A 21171-nucleotide genomic window follows, 5' to 3' on the forward strand; every position below is an offset into this window, starting at 1 on the left:
TTCCTGTCTGGACGTTTTGAGGTGACGTTTTGCTGCAGTTTTCATGCTGTGGCTGAGTGTTGGGGATTGGCTGTGGATTTTTGTTTGACCCCCCCATGCTTCCTGGGGCCTTACTTGTTCGTCTGGGTTAATGGTTGCATGGGGGGTCATGGGCCCCGTTTTTCATAGTTTTATCTGGGTCACTCATTCCTTGCACGTCTTGCAGTGCCTGGCTTAGCCCTTCCATACATTGGATTCTCTGTACGGTACTTACCTAGTTGTCTTATCTAGTTGTGTTTGCGGGTGTTGAGCTCTGTCTTTTCGATCCTGCTTCTCGCCTGTCATTCGCTCTCGTGCAGGTTCCTGGGCCTGCTGGGCTCTATCTTATCTGCGCTAGAAGCTGTGTGTGGTGTCATCCTCCACCATACTGCTTCCTTATGCTTTCCACCTGTCTACTACTGACACTGTAATACTACTTTCCCATGTCTCTTTGGCCCGTTTGGGCTCTCCTTCCACCAGTCCCCCCTGGTGGGTGTGCCCCTGGGGTCCCGAAGTCGGTCTTTTCTATCCTATCCCTTCCTTTGGGAATCTTACATGTGGTGATCATATCCTCTTAGCTCGTACTCCTTGGTTCGGGTACTGGTCTGATGGCGTACGTTTGCACTTTTTTTTTCTTAATTGTTTTTCCCATCTCATTTGCCAGCTTGGGTTTACGGCTCTGCTGGCTCCTTGGTCGCACCCGAGATTTTCCTGTGGCTCTGCCTCTTCCTAGGCTCGATTGGCCATGGCGGGGCCGGTTCGGTTCTTCCTCGAGTCTTTCACCTTCTGTTGGTGGTCGGGTGGCTTCGTTGATGGTGTCCCACCTGCGTGCTGCTTCTTGGTGGCAGTGTGGGGTTTTTGGCGGTCCTTCCTTTTCCTTCTGTTCCTTTCTCGGTAGCTGCGTTTGTTGGCGTGGTCTTGTCCTTCTCTTGTGGAGGTTTGGGGCCGTCATCTTGCCCCATACTGTTGCCTTGTATCGTGCGGCGCTGGCGGAGACGCATCAGCTTGCTTTTGGTATTGATGTTACTTCTGTGCCATTTTGCAAGCTTGTTTCATTGTTTCATTGCATTGTTTCACCTCTGGCCTGCTCGTGCGCTGTCTGAGCCGTCCTGGTCATTGGACAATGTGCTCTTTTTCTTTCTTCTCCTCGGTTTGTTGTGGCCCCTTTGGTTCAGGATTATTCTCAAAGGCTCCTTTTCTGTTGGCATTGGTCTATGGGGGTCGGGTTGGAGAGCTTCATGCTCTCCTCTGGCGCAGGGGGTTTTCTGCTCCTTCGGACTTTGTGTTGGCTTTGTTCTTCTGCAGCCGTTTCCTTCTTTTCTGGCGAAGAATGAGACTGCTGCTTTCCGGAGGGGTCCCTGGGTTGTTGATGGTTGGTTGGTTGGGCCGTGCATCATGTTTTATGTCCGGTGGCGGCTCTTCGCCATTTTTGGGTGCCACGGTTTCTGTGTCTGGGGACACGCTTTGGGTTGATCCAGTTTTCCCTTCTTCCCTGTTCGCGGGTGCGGGTCTCCCAGGTCGTCTGCAGAGTTCTTCAGGCTAGCCGGCCTGTGGTCTGTCCCCGTGCCCATGACATTAGTAAGTTCGCTGCTCTTGCTGTCGTTGGCATCATGTCCTGGGCTGTCATTTGGGCATGGGGCTTTTGACGGTCGAACAGGGTCCTGGCTGCTCGTTACCTTGGGCACGTCCCGGGCCTTGTTGGGCTTGTGTTATTTTGGGTCGGCGGTTGCAGCCAGTTGTCTCGACTTCGCGTTGTGGAGTGAGCGATGACCGCCTCCCGGGTACGTCCCTAAGTTTTTCCTCTGGGTAGTTGGTTCCTCGGAGCCAAAGGGGGTTTCCCCCAGAAAACCAGCATTGAATGTAATTAAACTCCATTTTCTGGGTGAGACCCATAGGCTCCCCGGCATCCCTCCCTTCCCCAGGTCGCCGTTTTTTTCGTGTGTTTTGACATCCAGCCTCAGAACTGACGGGTGGATAGCCAGCATGAGGGGTCTGGGGCTCCCCCTTCTCCCTCCCGGGAGGGGGGAGCTCCAGCCGTGCCGCTGCGCAGACAGCGGCATGGTGACGTGTGACGGCATGGTGACGTGTGACGGCATGGTGACGTGTGACGTCATGATCGTTTGCTTGTTTCTTTTAGGGAGTTCTATCCACTTGTTCGGCTTTTGGTAGCAATAATTTCACCAGAATAGGGGTTTGTTTTGGGATGCTTACCTTTTTGGGTGCCTGACCCGGTCGAAGGCAGACATAGAAAGCTTCCAACCACATGGGGTTTCTATAGGCCATTGCTCCCCATGCCTCTCTGAGGGGGGCCACGTTTTGGCTCGTGGTCCTCGGTAGGCCCACAGAACTCCATACACATGACTGATGCCAAAGTCTGACATTAGCATATCAGCCTAGTAAGCTCCTGGGAGCCTCCAGATCTCACCCAGAAAATGGCATTTCATTACATTCAATGCTGTTTTTTTTGGTTATGCACAATTATTTTTGGGGTTTGGAATGTTTGTGTAGTTTAATTATTTGAACCATGTTGTGATTATCAATAGTTTTGGGGTGCATATATGATCATGTTAATAACAAGGAGAGGAAATGCAGGTGTATTGATCCATGTGATGCTATTATTATTCAACAACACTCCTATTATTTTCAAGCACACCCTCTTGTATATATGTCTTAACATTTGCTTCAAACTATCCAGTAACTCGCTCGCCAGTTATTGTCTAGAACTGTTCCACAACCCCTTTCGTCATACCAGATTTTCTGCAGTTCTATATCCAATTAATGTCCATTTCACTGATTGCTGTGGTTGGTATTTTAGTACCCTTGTATCTTTGTAGAGGAGGATTTAGGAAGTGCTGTTTGGAAATGGGTTTGTTGACGAGTTATGAGTTGCCAGCTAGTATTATCGAGTGTTAACAGGTTTCAAAAAGAGATTGGATTGATATTTGGGTGACGTGCCTTATATGAGCCAACAGGCCTGTGGTAGTGCTCCCTAATTCTTGTATTATAAGATTTACAGTCGGTAACAATAACCATGCCCTATAATTCATCAAATTTAGTAACTGGGGCCACAAATGTTTTCAACTTAAGGGGCCAGTGGGTAGTTTTTTAAAATTGTTCGATTTTAATCAAACTTTTTTGACGAGTTGTATATGAAAAGGGTTTCATCTGGTCCAAGTCTCGGCATCGTAGCATAAATAGGAAGGGAGAAAAAAATATTGAATTAGGTGTCAAAATTTTTCCAAAATGGTCAAAAACGATTATCAAACACAAGTGTCAACTGAAATCATGGCTATGACTCTCGGCTATCACAATAGCACATATTAAAAAAAAAATTATAATTAGTTTTATTAAAAAAAAATTAAGTTAAAAATAATTTTTTTTTTTTTATTTTATTTTATTTTTTTTTCTTTGTTTATCGGATGATTTGCATGAAACTTATACACCTGACAGCACATAAGCCTATCTGTCAGGGTGCCAATTTTGGAGGAAATTGGTTGATGTCAACCTCAGCCACAGATGGCAGCACCTTAGACTTTATTTTTAACTTATGTATTTCAAGTAACATAAATTTTCATATAACTTTCATTTTTTATTCAATTTACATGAAACTTGCACCTTATATGTAGGAGTGTATGTCTCTAAAATCTGTAGTCAGTGTTTTTTCCCAAGTTCATTTATTGATTTTATAATAGCAATAAACATGTTACATTTGCATATTTTTGGGAGAGGGGGAACTTTGACTACAGTATTTGTATTAGGGAAACTAAACATGTTTTGGAAAATTCCTAACATCAGAATCTTTATTATATGCTAATGTGTCAGAAAAGTGTCATAGAATGATTATATCTGAAACGTGTGGTTGTATATACACACTTGAAAATGTGTAATATTCGTTGAAAAACAAAACAAAAAAATTAAATCTCCCTTTCTATTTAGGCTGCAGTACTGAAACTTGGAACAATTGCAGCCCCTTTCATATACAACTAGTCAAAAAATGTTGGTTGACATTGAACAACTTTTAATAAACTAATCTAATGGTCCCTTTACAATGACAGAGTTCACTTCATTGTGAGCACTTAAACAGTAAGCGTTTGCACCACTAATGCCAACACTAGCCACCAGCATACAGTATGATTGCTCAGCATCACATGATACATTTAAATCAGAATCATATCTTGTTGCTACTAGATTTGTTCCACTTGACACTATGGAAACCTGTCGTCTCCATCATAGTATGAAATGGTTCTCCATCGTGACCAATGTGGCTTAGCGCTTGCACTAAAGAAAGCGGGAGTAAAGAACAAGGGGAGAAGGAACATGTTCCTGAAAATTATATACACTAACATAGATGGAGTGAGTTAAAAAATACTAGAGCTAAATGATGAAATACAGCTGCAGACGCCAGACATTTTGCCCTCATGGAGATGAAACGCAAAGATATTTTAAATAAGATCGTATTCCCAAAGTACTATTCAATTTGGAGATGGGACAGAAAAATTAGGAAAGGTGAAAGCATTGCTGTGCTGGTTAAAGAACACTTTAAGGTAAACGAAATAATGATTGCCAACCCACAAGAAGTTGACATAATAGCACTGGAGATTTGTAATCGGAATAAACTGATAATCATAAATGCATACAGTCCACCGTCATGCTACACATGGTTAGAGGAGGAGCTGGATAATAAAAAGAAGGCTAATAAATCATGAGAGATTACAGCAAGAGCGGATAAAAATAGATCACAACTACTGGTAGTCAGGAGGAGGCCTATGAAGCGAGAATGGAGGACTTGAATCTGGAGATTGGTAAACCTCATCCTGGAGACATTCATGTATCAACACGTTCAAGAAGCTATGAGGATATGGGAAGGAGATGTTCCTTCCATGCTGGATTTGATATTCACCAGGAAAGAGGAAGATATATTTGACATTCAGTACTCTTCCCCCCTTGGGCAAAAGTATCTATGTCCTTTTGGGAATAAAGTATGCAATGCATTATAATCTAGAAGAGAATGAGGAAGTTGAAGCAGATGAAAAACCTGATTTTAGGAGAAGAAACTATGGGGAACTTAGGAAGTTCTTTAATGAATTTGATTGGAAAGACTTGCTGTTAGGCAAGACATACCTGGTTACCTGGTTGATGGGGTTCTGGGAGTTGTTCTTCTCCCCAAGCCCGGCCCGAGACCAGGCTTGACTTGTGAGAGTTTAGTCCACTAGGCTGCAGTGGCCTGCAGGCCCACATACCCACCACAGCCCAGTTGGTCTGGCACTCCTTGGAGGAAACTATCTAATTTCCTCTTGAAGATGTCCACGGTTGTTGTCCACGTAAATGAGTTGTATTGCAAGAAAGGCACAACAAAATTTATTCCAAAACAGATATGCAGAATGAGGAAACATGATTGGTTCAACAAATTGCAAGAGGGCCAGAGACCAAACGACACAGACACGGTATCAATATAGGAAGAGGCCTAACCCTCGAACATTCCAGCGATACAAAGAAGCACGAAACTACTACACGGAAGTGAGAAAAGGCAGAAAGAAATTTTGAGAAAGGGATAGCTGACAAATGTAAAACAACCAAGCCTGTTTTATAAATTCATTAAAAACAAATTGTAGGTAAAGAATAATATTCAGAGGTTGAAAAGGGGAAACAGATTAATGGAAAATTAAATGTATGAAACATTAAACGAACAGTTTCAAAGTATGTTTGTGCAAGATGAAATCTTCAGAGAACCAGACACAATAAGAATTCCAGAGATCAACATAGAGCACATTGAGGTGTCCAGAGATGAAATGGAAAAAATGCTCTTGGAGCTAAGAAAGAACAAAGCAGTTGACCCAGATTGAGTTTCACCATGGGTTCTGAATGTGTGTGCACCTGAGCACAGCATTCCACAAAAAGCCATTGGTTTTTCAGGCATCCCTGAAAAAGGTAAGGTAAAAGGAAAGTAGGTAACCTCAAGGTATCCCCGTGTACAGGAATTATAGCAGATATGTGGATAAAGGCTAACATAGTTCCAGTCTACAAAAATGACAGCAGCGAAGACCCCCTTAACTATAGACCTGTATCATTGACAAGTTTAAGTCAAAATATAGTACAAAATAATTAAAACTAAGTGGGTAGAATACCTGGAGAAAAGTGATACAATATGACAGAATATGGTTTTTGATCTAGATGATCCTGTGTAACCAATTTACATACTTTCTATGATAGAGCCACAAAGATTTTACAGGAAAGAGATGGTTGGGTTGACTGCATTTATCTGGACCTAAAAATGGCTTTTGACAAAGCCCCACATAAGTGGTTTTGGAAACTCGATCATGGTGGAGGGGTGACAGGGAGACTGCTGACATGGCTGAATAATTTTCTTAAGTGACAAAGATGAGAGCGGTAATCAGAGGCAATGTATCAGACTGTACTTTTACTAGCGGAGTACCACAAGGTTCATTTCTTGCGCCAGTAATGTTCGTCGTCTACATGGGTGATCTACCTGAAGGAATACAGACTTAGACGATTGCCATGCCCTTCAGGAAGACCTGGACAAAATATATGTATGGAGCAACACTTCGCTGATAAAATTAAATGTGAAATAGAAAATGTCACACAAATACAAATTGTGACAAGGCTTTAAAGAACTCTCTGGGACCTCAGGGTGGTTGTGGATAGAAAACTGTCATCCGAGGACCACATAAAGAACGTTGTGCGAGGGAGCCTATGTTATGCATTCCAACTTCATAATTGCTTTTAAATACATGAATGGCCAAATAGTAAAGAAATTGGTCACAACTTTTGTGAAACACAAATTTGAACATGCCATGGTTGTATGGTGCCCATATCTCAAAAGGCACATCAGAAAAGTGGAATAGGTGCAAAGACATGCAACTAAAGGACTTCTGAAACTGAAAAACATAAGCTAATAAGAGCGTAAAGGATACAAGATAGATGACTGTAGAAACTGCATCTTTCTTGAATTAAAGGATGAATTAAAAGTCCCCCCATATAAGGCTTTTCTGGAAGTTGAAACACAAAGGTGGTGTAACTAGCAGATTACTAGCATGAATACCTAGAGCAGTCACACATCTCCTGTGCCAGGTGGCTAGATTCCAGTAGGCTCGGGAATCTGTACATCAGTTGATTGACGGTTGACAGGCGGGACTAAAGACCCTGTCAACAGTAGGAGCCTGATTCCAGTAGGCTCGGGAATCTGTACATCAGTTGATTGACGGTTGACAGGCGGGACTAAAGAGCCAAAGCTCAACCCCCGTAAGCACGGTCCCTAATCTACACGGTAAAATAACAGTATACTGGAGTGAACGATATGGAAGAAAATGCAGAATAGAACCAGTGAAGAGCAGGGGTGCCAGAGGCACAATCAGAGAACATTGTATAAACATCAGAGGTCCGCGGTTATTCAACACCCTTCCAGCGACTATAAGAAATATTGCCAGAACGACCGTGGACATCTTCAAGAGGAAACTAGAGTGTTTTCTAAAAAAAAAGTGCCAGGCCAACTGGGCTGTGGTGGGTATGTGGGCCTGCGGGCCGCTCCAAGCAACAGCCTGGTGGACCAAACTCTCACAAGTCAAGCCTGGCCTCGGGCTGGGCTTGGGGAGTATAAGAACTCCCAGAACCCCATAAGCAGGTATCATAACTAGGTGAGTGAGCGAGTTCAATTTGCTCACCATTGCCTGTGCTGCTTGGAACTTTTTGTTCAGAGTAGCTGAATCAAAAACTAACTAGCTAGCTAACTACTACTACTACTAGAGCATAGATAGAGGCAATGATCCAATTCATGAGAAGCAATGGTTTGGATTGGAAAAATGTCACGAGCAAGTCCCACAAGTCTCCAGGCCAGCTCCAGTAATGTTCATTGTCCACATACATGAGATTCTTAATAATTTTTGGAGGGAAATAGTTAATATGGTTTAATTACCCAAGTTGTGTTAGATGATTATAAGCAATTGGAAAGAATGAGAAACTGATGACTTTCATGCCCTTCAAAATGACCTAGGCAAAATTAGCAAATGGAGCTAATTGGTAAATGCAATGGCAAGTGGGTAAGTGCTACATTATAGAATGTTGAATAAGGAAAACTCGGCCACATTCATCCTACAAATAACATAAAACACTGAGGAGTACGTATCTATTAACTAGAAATAAAACTGTCACTGTACCTCAATGTAATAAACTGTAATCACTGTACCTAAAAAAATACATCCATTAATTAGAAAAGTAGCAAATATTTGCTACTAACCTAGCAAAACTAAAATAGCAGTGAGGAGAGACTGGAGGCACTGCCAAAATTAGTGCACAGGAAAACATGACATAATCACTGCATATAAAATTGTAACAGGAATTAACAAAGTTGATAAAAGAACTTTTGAAATTTTAAACATCAAGAGTTCGAGACCATATATTGAAGCGTCAGAAAATGGAAGTTGCCAAAAATCTTGTAAATACTTATTTTACAAGAAAACAGATGCCTGAAAGTTTTAGAAATGTCAAAAGACAAAGATTACAAGGAAAGTAGGACACCAAATTGTAGCTCCTGCCCTGTACACACACAAATCATAATAGCGTGATGCATCAAATGAACAAATCCACAAGGGCCGTGATGAGGGTTCGAACCTACGTCAGAGAGGATGCCAGATGCGCCTTAATCGACTGTGCCATGACATTGAAAAGAATTGCAACTGGGAGTTCTACTGACCTCTCACAGATCCTGCAGTCTCTCCGAGACAAACCACGGTTATACACAATTCCCCCCATGCACCCAGGCTCTGTCAATAAGCTGTTCTACCTCTTCGCCCTTACTTCATTACACACAGAAATCACAATAGCATGATGAATAAAATGAACAAATCCACAAGGTGCGTCTGGGATCCTCTCGGACGTAGGTTCCAACCCTCATCATGGCTCTTGTGGATTTGTTCTGCCCTGTAATTACAATTGGATAACTACCAAAACATGACACAATTATGTGGTGTTGTGGCATTGTTATAATGCCACAACACCACAGACCACCAACACTAGTGTGTACCCATCACCATATTGTGAACGCATTACGTATTTGTATTCACTACACTTCCTGTACTAATTATTACAGTACCTTATAATAATTTTTACCCCCTTTGTATCTTGAGACGATGGCCTGGGTATACCTCTTGGTTAGCCATGATCAAAACATTTGTAGTTTCTTGTATTTCTTGTGAAGAGTTGGAGTTAAGAGCCAAGTTTTGAAATTATCATTGGGCAAGCAGGAGTTGCATTTATAAAAATATCTTGTGGTATTGTAGGATGTGAGAGACGTACAGTGCATAGAAGACCACCAATGCCTTCGTCATTTAATTAAAAAAAAAAGTTCATGTAGTGTTTCTATAATTCTAAATTTTTCTTCCCCAGATTATGGTTGATGAATCTCTAGTCAAAGAGGAGATGGTTGAAACGTTAGACAGCAACCAGTCTGAGGGTATGGACTCTGGAATGCAATATGGCCATGTGGGTAGTGATCCTGGTATGGATGGTTCTGGTGGTGGTGATGAACATACCAGTCACATGATGCCAAACAAATTTGACCAGCCGGGCATTCCTGGGCAAGCGCAGCCTCTTGCAGATGCAGTTGCAGAAGCTCTGGCGGGGCCTTCAGGAATGCAAGGGGTAAGTGTTGGTAAACTCTCATTAGTGCTACAGTGCGTCCTCACTCTTAAGGAACCCCGCTCTAACAAATTCCCTGATGGTCCACACAAATTGCATTCGGTACTAAATAGTCAGTGGCATACGCAAATGGTGGATTAAGTGAGGATTGTTCGTCTAAGCCACCGCCGAGATCGAGCGTTGGTGGTGGCCATCGACTATGATTCACCAAAGTGTAAATAGTTATACACTGTTTTATTTTTCTTACCAATTGTTTTGAGGGAGAAGGGGGGTTGAAGGGTGATAAAATGGTGTCAGTAGTTGCAGTTTAGTGTCAAGGGGCAGGTGGTTCAAGTTAGTCTCGTGTGATGCAGGTAGAAGTAGTGGTGCTTGATAACTCTGGGAGTTCTTCTACTCCCCAAGCCTGGCCCGAGGCCAGGCTTGACTTGTGAGAGTCTGGTCCACCAGGCTGTTGCTTGGAGCGGTCCGCAGGCCCACATACCCACCACAGCCCGGTTGGTCCGGCACTCCTTTGGTATCAGAGAAGACTGGTGGTGTCAGTGGTGGAACTTGTTGTCAGGGGAGGCTGGTGGTGGGAGTTGTTGTCAGGGGAGGCAGGTGGTGGAAGTTGTTGTCAGGGGGAGGCAGGTGTTGGCAGTGATGTCACTGAAGATATGTAATGTCAGGAGAGGCAGGTGGTGTCAGTGGTGGAAGTTGTCAGGAGAGGCGGGTGGTGTTAGAGGTGAGCATCAGGGAAGGCAGGTTGTGTCAGTGGGGAGTAAAGATGCGTCCAGCACAAGGCTGGTCTGGCCCGAGTGATCAGCTGACAGCTGATCACCCCCCCCCCCCTTCCCTAGGAGATATATTGTGGGGGAGTGGGGAGGAGAGGCAGCTAGCCTGTACCAAAGTCAAGTCAACCTTTATACTCATTAATACTAGGTACTTTATAAGTACATTACTTTGTATATTCCTTATTCATATTAAAAAAAACTTTTCATTTTATTATTTACTGGAGGTATGAGTATGTAATTGTTGATATGAAACAATTTATGCCATGATACTGAAAGCCTGCTGAGAGGCTAGGATTGTGGGTATACACACACAAACTGGCAGTGTATGCCTGGCCTGGTCTGGCCCGAGGCCTGATCTGGCTACCACCCCTCCCCCCTTTTCCCACTGCCGATCCGCTACTCCACCCGACCATCAGAGGCCGGCTCACCCCCCTCAAACCATCGGCAGCCCATTAATCGCCGCCTCCTCTCGTCAGTTTGTTGAGAAAATTCTGTGATTTCACTTGATTGGATTCAATAATGCGCTTACATGTAGCATTTTTATACCAAATTGTTTGCAAGTGATTGCTCTATCAAAGGCCTTAGTGAAAATGGAGAATTCACAATAGATTTTTTCTGAATATTTATATCGAGACTGATGCAGTTGGCTGATGGAAATTTTGGCCATTACATCGTATTTGTGGCCAACAATGATAGGCCAACAAACATAGTAATGATTTTGTTGCGGAATTGTTCGCCAATGATTGTTCTATCATGTGCCATGTTCTAAATGATAAATACATAAATAGATTGTGAGTTTTTTGTTTATAGTGAATATAAGGACTTCTGTTCTTTTCACATGGAGGGTAGGGACAGCCTGGGGCTGACTGGTAGAACCTATTCCGCAGTGGAAGGAATAGGTCTGGCCCCCATATAGTTCGTTAAAGTGAGGACACACTGTATTTCGTGTTTGTCAATTTTGCTAGCACTTCAATTTAAAAAAGAAATGCTACAGAATTTGCTTTTGTAATACTGTACAGTACTTTCCTTCTTAACATGTATTTAACTAATACATGTTAAGAATACATGTTAACGCAACATGTTGCGTTAACATGTATTAACTAATACATGTTAACGCAACAGCGGGTGAGTGTTCCATTGAAATCATTCTCAATCGACTTGAGAATGGTCCAGGACGGACCGAAACGTCGTCGTCCCTTCAAATTCTAGTGTGTGGTCTGGTCAACATGTATTTAACTAAATTTCCCCCCCCCCCCAAAGAAACTATATTATTTATCTGATCTTGGTAGTTTTTATTTAAAATAGTTGATGTGGAAGGACCTTCATTTATTTTTTAAATGCAGCTAACGTGTAACATTTGTTTTGCATAATTTGACACACTGCATTCTATTTGTTTGATGTTTGTCATGTAAATATACAGTACTATAATGTAATTGTTTTTGTTTCTTTTTGCAGTGGCTTGGAAGTGATATGCCTGGGGGTTTCTCAGCAGAAAACTATGGTGGGGAGGGGAGCCAGGAGGTTCACCCTTCACAAGCTAGTGGTCCACATACGCAACAGCGGGTGAGTGTTCCATTGAAATCTTGCAGAAAAGGAGCCATTAAAAAAGATTGTTCTAGTACTGTGGAAAGATAAGATTTGAAACGATTATTTTAAGATTTTAATTTGGATGAAACTAAATTATTTGTGTGTGGAAAACCCTGCTTTAAACAAAATAAATGGCTTTGTAGTAAAGGCCTAGGAATTACCATATATTTTTTTATTAATTTTTTTTTTCAAGTTTCTTGCATTCCTTATTGTAGTAGGTATCTGACTTTTTTTGCTTTTGTTTTTTACCGTAACTTTTCACATCGTTTTCGTTAACACAACAGAGATCCCCCACATACACAAAATCCACAAAAACCCCCACAGAGTTTTTTTTTCCCCTTTTATCATTTAATTTACGTTGGCTAGGTTGTGTTGAGTAGGCGATTTCAAGCCTACAGTATTTGTATTGTCTCTTTGCCATTGCTTTTTAAGCTCTGATACACTATAAACAGTAAGATGACTACTGGACTAGGCGGTTTTTTAAACAGTGTGTCAACATCGGTGTTAATTATTTTTCTGAAAACTCTCTGCTTCAAAAGTTGGCATAGATTAAACCCTTTTCAAACATTTACAAGGTATTAAAGTTATCACTTACTTGCATAGAGCAATTAGTTAAAAGTTGCAATACATCAGTGAGTATATAACATAAGTTTTAGACAAAATAAGGTCTGCAAGTTTCTTTTAGTTAATTCCCTGTCTTCTTGTGAGCCTTTTGTCCTTAAGAGGTTGGGCGAGGTGTCTTCAATAGAATCTTTCAAATTATTATAGCTGTTATGAAGTTTAAAGTGTTAGAATCAATGACTAGAAGTCACATGTTGAAAACAAGGCTAATGAATGAGAAACAAAGTAATTGAGGAAATTCTTGTACTACAGTTATATTATAGCTGTAATTAAGCTTGGCATGAAGTCAATGTTTACCTTATAGGTGACATTTTTTCCAAGTCACATACTTGTTTGGTCATCACAACACTTGCCACATTGAGAAATTATAGTGACTGACGAGGTTAAGCAAACATATGCAGTTAATGAAGCTAGACGGGGAATTAGAAGGGTGAGGGACAAAAGCCGCAGGAAAGACTTGTTCACAGTGAATTGTTGCCGATGCCTTCTTTTACTAAAACTTTTCCCCAAAGAGATTGGTTATAATCTCTAGACCTTTTTAAAAATAATCTGTGGTCAGGTTTCAATCTATAGACACGCTGAGACCCGTCTCCTACGTAATCTTACCATCTCCTTCCATGAAATTTATAAACTAATACAGTATATCGTGTTAAATTTCCATTCAAGCTTATCAGATATATTATGTCAAGTTGGTTATCTAATTACCAGTTAGCTAACATTAAGTGTATTTTTTAACACTACAATCACACACGTCCCACCACCTCGGCTACGACACATTCTATATACAGTATAGACCACCACATTCCGACGATGAGTCACAATGTGGCTGAAGATATGAAGACAAAACCACACACCAGAATATGTAGAGACAACGATGTTTTGGTTCGTTCTGGACCATTATCAAGTAGATTGTCGACTTCTGTCCATCCTGGACCATTATTGTCGTCGTCTCTTCGTCTTCTGGTGTGTGGTTTTGTCATCACCACATGCTTCTTGAACTCCTCCCCCAAGCTCTGTTGATGAAATTTGCTGACCAGAGCTTGTTTTTAACCTGTCATATAATAAATATCTACTTTGAGAATGTGAATACAAGAGTTTTTAACTCACATTTTTGTCTCGTGCCCTAGTCTTTAAATCTTTACTGTTCAATAGTAGCATTTTGACTCCAGGAAAATGGAAATTCTTTAAACTCACTACTTTTCAATTTTTTTTTATATTATCAAAAGTCATCACTGAATACCCTGTCCTGGGTTTCTTGCTTGTTGGAATTATCAACACATTAACTGCATTTATTGTCACCATAATGCATGGATGTCCTAAAATTTTTGCGATACAGTATATCCAGAGATATCACAAGAACAAGTGCTGGGGACTGTGCTGGTTACATGGAGAAGACACATTTGTAACACATAGGATGGCCACAGGGCAAAGCATGCCTCTCCTTCCTGCTAGCTCCGGCCACCACTTTACTGGTATAATTTTTTTAGGATAGGCCATGGCACACACCTCTGTTGTTCACTTCAACCTTATTATTATTATTATTAAAATGATTAAATTTAAGTACAGTACTAAATTATTAAAAGTACCCTATTATCAAAATAGGGCACTGTTCCTCCTTAAAACTTTGCTTGCTCCTGGGTATTGAAGCAAGCACAATACCCTTCAGGGAGCTGGTCGGCCAAGCGGACAGCACCCTGGACTTGTGATCCTTTGGTCCCGGGTTCAGTCCCGGGCGCCGGAGAGAAACAATGGGCAGAGTTTCTTTCACCCTATGCCCCTGTTACCTAGCAGTAAAATAGGTACCTGGGTGTTAGTCAGCTGTCACGGGCTGCTTCCTGGGGGTGAAGGCCTGGTCGAGGACCGGGCCGCGGGGACACTAAAGCCCCGAAATCATCTCAAGATAACCTCAAGATAACCCTGGAGAACTGAGCAACATTCAGAGGAGAGTGCTCTGTGGGATTCCTCTTTTTCCACTCCTCTCCAGTATGATGCATCTTTGAGTATGACTGTTTCATGTTCTTCAGGTAAATTCTTACCAAGTTTATGTCACTCCTACTATCCATGGTTGTTTGTCATCTTTTGCACTAGTAGTGTGTGTGAGGAACATTATCCTAAGCTTTTTTGGAGGTCTGACGATGATGTAGTGCACCCAGCTTTTTATCATTTGTTGTATTTTGGTGATCCTTTTCATACTTGAGTTTTTTTTTTGTTTATCTGGTCTTTAGTTCTTCCTGTCTGTTCCCTTTCTTAAATACTGTACTGGGATTATCCCTTAGACAGCGCAATACATACATATGTGATTTGACAAAAAATTATTTAAGATAAGTTTTTAAAATTTGCACAAACACTTTCCATTTTTTCTTTTTTTTGCATTATCAGCTAGGCAAATGCTCCAACTTTGTCTAAATGATCACAGCATTACTTGGAAAAACAAGGGAATCAAAATTAATTTTAAAATTGAATATTGAAAACTTAAGATTTTCAATTTAGAATAAAAAATATGAACTATCATTAATTGTTCATTTAATGTTGTTATTCTCTCAGAATGGCATATGATCTTCATTTTCATTAAATTGTAATACAATATAGGTTTTTAGTATAGTTTACTGTTCAAAAAATCGTCAATAGGACATTTGAAATATGCGGCAAATTTAGACCAAAAACAATTATAACTCCAAATGTATAAAGTTTATGAAAAATCGATTCTGATGGGATTGTAGAACTGATAGCTGAGCACCCAATATGTCAAAATAGTGAGAATCGGTTAATAACTGGAATTTTATAAGCCATTCAAAATTGAAACTCTGGTATATATGAAACTCAGAGATAATTGAAGTTGAAGTTATCAACAATGAATAAAGGTAGTTTTAATTCGTTAATTTAATTGTATGTTTTAATAAATACTGTTTGGCATTCGTACTCGAATATGTGAAAGTTGTAGGTCAATATGTGTTGAAATGAAGTCAAGAAAAAATAACCCCCAAAAAACACAACATATAGGGATAATTATAATAAATATAATGATTTAGGGTATACTTTATATAAGTGAAAAAGCCCTAATACAGTTCCTAATCATCAAAACAACCTAAAGAGACAAAGAAAATAGTTTGAAATCAGAGAAAAAATCGGCCAAAAAAAAATTGTCCCAAGTTTTGCTAGTTGTGACTGACGTATTTGTTGACCAATTTCATTCTATCTTCACATAGTTATGAAAACATATGCTTTCTCCAGGATGTAAAGGTTTCAACAAAATCAGATAATAAACAACAGAGAAAAAAATAACTAAAATCTTGAAAAAAAAAATTCCCTAAATTTTTTTTTTCTTAGGACATTGATGAAAGTAACATATATTAACATTAGACAATGTATTTATATGATATATGACAAAATAGATCATATTAACATAGTTATTCATTATTATTTGTGTTATTATGTATTACTCAGCAATGCTATAAAGGCACCAGCTGCATATCCACTTTGTGGACGACACTTACTACAGTACTGTTCTTCTTCTTTGAGCATTGGACAGTTGCTTGCATCTCTTTATTACTGCATAATCCTTCAGTTACAGTTATTAGGAGCTGTTCTTATCAATAAAACATTCTTATTTTTCAAAAATTTGTCTAAAATCAGTTTCTGAATTTTTTTTATGAGTTTCAGGTCACTGAAGACAATAAGTTGGAGATTTGTTTAACATTAAGTTATTTTTACATAATTTGAATATTTTTCGATGTTATACCCCCTAAATTTGCGGTAATATGCGCGGTGTAAGGTGGCCTACTTTAGTATTTATGGGAGCTTGCCACATTAATGTTAGGGTGAAAGCTGGAGAACACTACAGAATCCCTGCAGCTTTTTTTTTTTTTTTTGAGATATATACAAGAGTTGTTACATTCTTGTACAGCCACTAGTACGCGAAGCATTTCGGGCAGTCCCTTGCAGTAAATCTTTCCCGGCCAGGATACGAACCCATGACAAAGCGATTGCGGAACGCTGGGCGAGTGTCTTACCACTACATCACAGAGACTGGTAAACTCCTTTAGTAATCACAGTCATACCAGTTCTGGTGGTTCTATAATATTTATTTCCTTTTGATGTCTCATAATTTCTCTTCGGTTATATCTAAGCCGTTTAATATTGTCACTGGTCACTTGCTTTCTTCTATCTTTAGATGCCAATCTGGTTTTGCTTTGTACCTAATAATTTTTTGTTATTTCTCACGACTTCCTTGTCTCACTTCACGAGTAATGCTTTCCTGTCTTTTTAGTCTGGTCTCAAGATTTCTTTCTTGTGTGTTCCTCCTCATGTTATGAAACAGGTTTGGTTAGTTTTTAGCCTTGGTTACATGTTATCAAGTTACTGGTGTTCTTGTACAGCATGAATTCCTGGATATCTTAAGTGACTTCCTGTAATTTTTCTCTTGGTGAGAGGGGGGGGAAGGTAAGGGAATGGGGAGCTAAGTGGCTTGTGCGAGTGAGATGATTAAGGGGAAAGATATGGGGGCAGAGTTCTCCACTTTACACTGAAAAACAATGGATTTGCCTTTTTTTCTTTCTTGTCCTTTCTTAATAAGGAGGATGCGCAATTTGCAGGTTTTGAGTTCTGCCATCACATTTTTCCCTTCCTGTTCATTCTCCCATGGAAAAAGTGTAGGTAGGCTCTTAACCCTTCTGTTGTCCTTTGCCTATATTCTCTTGCAAGGTTCAGCCTTCAGCTTGGCTAAGTAATTAAATGATGCAGTGCTTGCTGGCTCCTAGTGGCATGTATTTGTTCTCTACATCTGTCTCATCTTTTGTAAATATTGCATCTAATTAGCTGGAGGTACAGTTCCTCTGTAGCCAAGAGACACTTAGACAAATTCTTTCAAGAAATACCTGACCAACCAGGCAGTGGTGGATATGTGGGCCTGGGGGCCGCTCCGAGCAACAGCCTGTTGGATCAAGTTATCACAAGTTGAGCCTGGCCTCGGACTGGGCTCGGGGAGTACAACTACTAATACTCCCAGAACCCTCTCCGGGGTATTGTGTATTGTCCCTTTTGTCGACTCTGATTACATTGCTTCATGAAGCGCCTGCTTTGTCTACCAGTTTTGCTCTCCTTGGTTTGTCACCTCCAGAAGGATTTTTAGTTGTCAAGTATGTTTTGGTGTGGTTGAAGTCCTCGAGTATTAACATCTAAGCTCTTGCTTCCCTTGCCGCTGCAACTGCCTTTTTGGTTTTCCGCACGCAGTCTTCAGTGCATTTATTGTATTATTTCCTAGACATTTCTGTAATTAGTGGCAAGTTGTGTAAATAGTATCTTCACCACTGTCTTTATGATTCTCACTGTTGCCTTTCCTAATATGTAGTTATGTTGGTTATCTGTTATTTCCTCAGAACTCTGGTGTTGTATCAGTAGCTACACTACACACTTTCCTTTTACCTGGTATCTTCAGAATATCCCATTCTCTATTACGCTTATCAGTTTCGTCTTCGTCACTGTGATGCAAGGTTGCTGTGCTCCCTCCTTTCTTTATTATTGCATCTGTATACAGAATATATATAGTAATTTCTACTGGGACGCTTGGTTTCTTCTAGGGGGGGGAGAAATTTTGTTTGGGGAGTACTGTAATTACATTCTGGAGGGTGAGAGGTGTGATATTTCTTGTCCCTTGCTCATTCCCATTGAATGCTTTCCCAGGTTGGCTGGTTGAGTCTATTGCAGTATCTTGCTATGTTGAGGCTCCTTTGCCTGACCCAATCTTTTGTCTTGATCCCTTTGTCACCTTCTGGTTCCCTTACATTTCCTTTGTGCCTTTCCTTCCCTGCCCTTATTAGATCCCATTTAGGTTAAGCTGTTTAGTCTCCATCTACCTTGTGTAACTTCCGGGGATCTACGGCACAATTGGCTCGTCAGAGCACGAGACTTTCCCTCTTTATCCTACCCAGACTTGTGCAGGCAAGCAGCTCGTCCACCCCCACATCTCGACTAAACAAAACCAACAATGCAATGTATCCTCTCAGGGTAATAAAAAGTATTCTTTAAATGTACCCGAGTACAGAAAGTTAGAATCTAGAACATGTGCAGATGTTCTGCTTAAATAATACCACCACTACAATATATACCTTGGCAGTTGCACCCACAAGGGTTGGCTGCCCTGATGCTCACACACGAGAGACTGGCCAGCTCTCACGGTATTCAAACAAGCAGATCGTAACACCCAAAACAATACATTGAAATATTAAATATAAACACTATAATCATATACACCTGCAAGTGTATAACATTAGTGATTACTATACAAGATATGTAAGTAAATTGTCATGTGTACAATTAGTCAATATACTGTACAGTAGTTTTGTCAGTGTATCCAGTCACAACTGGCATATGCTGGGTTATAACAGGCTGCATGTGGAATGATGGTAAATATTAGATTGACCTTTAAAACTAAATAAGGACTCACTCAAGATAATGCAACCCAAGTGAGGCCAATACTAGATTACACAACACTGGTGTAGAATTCACTCCTTGTGAAGCACAAAATCAAGTTTGAAGATGAGTGGAGGTATGCAATAAGATTGATAATGCCAGACTTTAAAGGGCTAATTTATGAGGACAGGTCAAGGTAACTGGGGGGTAAAAAATAAAAGTACCGACATTATTAGAGTAGATGGATTTCTTTCAAATAAAGCTTGAAATGTTGCTAGAGAGTTAGACTTTCTGTAGCCATCGACCACAAAGTAGTTATCTTGAGATGATTTCGGGGCGTTAGTGTCCCCGCGGCCCGGTCCTCGACCAGGCCTCCACCCCTAGGAAGCAGCCTGTGACCGCTGACTAACACCCAGGTACCTATTTTACTGCTAGGTAACAGGGGCATAGGGTGAAAGAAACGCTGCCCATTGTTTCTCGCCGGCGCCCGGGATCGAACCCGAGACCACAGGATCACAAGTCCAGCGTGCTGTCTGCTCGGCCAACCAGCTCCCTTTAGGGGGGGGGGTGTCTCTAACGTGAATAGTCCCAAATTCTGCTGTCTAAATGTCCAATATGTCTGTATATGTACGATGGTTCATATAGTTAAAAAAAAAAAAGTTATTTAAACAGGAGGATGTGTTGTATTGCATAGGAGGGCAGAAATAACTTGGTACCACATGAAGGAATTTACATTATATTAGCCCTTGGACCAAGGTACCAAGACCAAGAGGTCCAAGGTACACGTTTAACCTTTACAGATTTTATAATATAGGGAGAATACCATGAGAGCTAATGCAGAGACAAAGATCCTGTATTGCCTAATATATCTTGGGTTATCAGTTACCAGAGCCAAGTGTTGGTTCGTATACCATTGGGGTTCTCGCCAAGTCATGCCACTTTCCACCCTCCAGCCCTTGACTGTTAGATTGCAGGAATTAAATGTTGCAGCTCTGGGTATAGGGGCATTCCATCCCATGATTTCCCATGAGACTACCAGAAGTGTGGGAGTTACCAACTGGTTAATATCTCATGTCAAGAGAACTTTATAGTCCCCTTTAACCCTTGGACAGCAGCTATGGATAAATGGTCATGAACAAAAAATACAACAATTTTTTTTCATTATAGAATTATTAATTTATATGCAAAATGTAAGAACACGAAAATAGGTAAATATTTATCGTTTCACTGGGTGGAGGCGCTCTGCTAGGCTTCGTCTGGCACTTGTCAACGCCTGGTTCTCGACTTTGCTGAAGCGTCTTTTTTATCCTCGGATGTTTTACTAATTGTTTTATCACTTGTTATTCTTTATTTACATCCACAAAGAGCTATTATATTCATTTTTGCATCATACACGTAAAACCCAGAGAATAATTGTATTGTTATATGACGATGACTGTATTCCCCTAGTATCATTCATAACTGAATTCATACCATGAAATGGTAGCAGGATTTTTTCATGGGATCAAGGTATTACATGCACATTGGACCTATTATATCCATATTTGCATCATACTGTACTTGTAAAATCCAGACAATAATAATTTAATTTGTCATACGACGATATCTGTATTTCCCCGTACCCCCTGTGAATCGACAATTGACGCTGACCACTGCCTAAGGGTTAATCTTTGAAATTGCTTCATAGGCCGATGTTACGTCTGCAGGTACAAACATTAAGACGTGCATGTTTGATTTCTGTATTCAGTATTGTAAGCATTTAATACTAATGGTGGTAATATAGTTCTTGTCAGAGGCAAGAAATTACTACTAAATTAGCTATCTGCAGACACTGAGTCACAGTGTGGCTATGAAGATTAAACCACACACGCCAGAAGATGAGATGACGGCATTTCGGTCCGTCCTGGACCATTATCAAGTGGATTCTGGATGAACCAAAATGTCGTCGTCTCCTCATCTTCTGGTGTGTGGGTTAAGTCATCCAATTGATTATTATTTGGTTGAGAAAGGCATCCATTCAGTATCTTGAGTTTACGCTAAATAGTAAATATGACTATTATCTAAATTGAGTACTGTACTGTAATGTTAGCACATACCACCCATTTATCTGTGGAAT

General features: G+C 40.6%; 1 protein-coding gene across 1 annotated transcript in view; it reads left to right on the top strand.

Annotated features, from left to right (window-relative positions):
• The window catches only part of LOC123768071 (sentrin-specific protease 1), a 112238-nt gene that overhangs the window by 13046 nt on the left and 78021 nt on the right, over positions 1–21171 (top strand). Inside the window, 2 exon segments of the mRNA XM_045758338.2 lie at positions 9418–9672; positions 11895–12002. Coding sequence (XP_045614294.2) covers positions 9418–9672; positions 11895–12002 — 363 coding nt within the window.

This window comes from Procambarus clarkii, chromosome 59 (assembly GCF_040958095.1).
Source record: "Procambarus clarkii isolate CNS0578487 chromosome 59, FALCON_Pclarkii_2.0, whole genome shotgun sequence".
Lineage (NCBI taxonomy): Eukaryota > Metazoa > Arthropoda > Malacostraca > Decapoda > Cambaridae > Procambarus > Procambarus clarkii.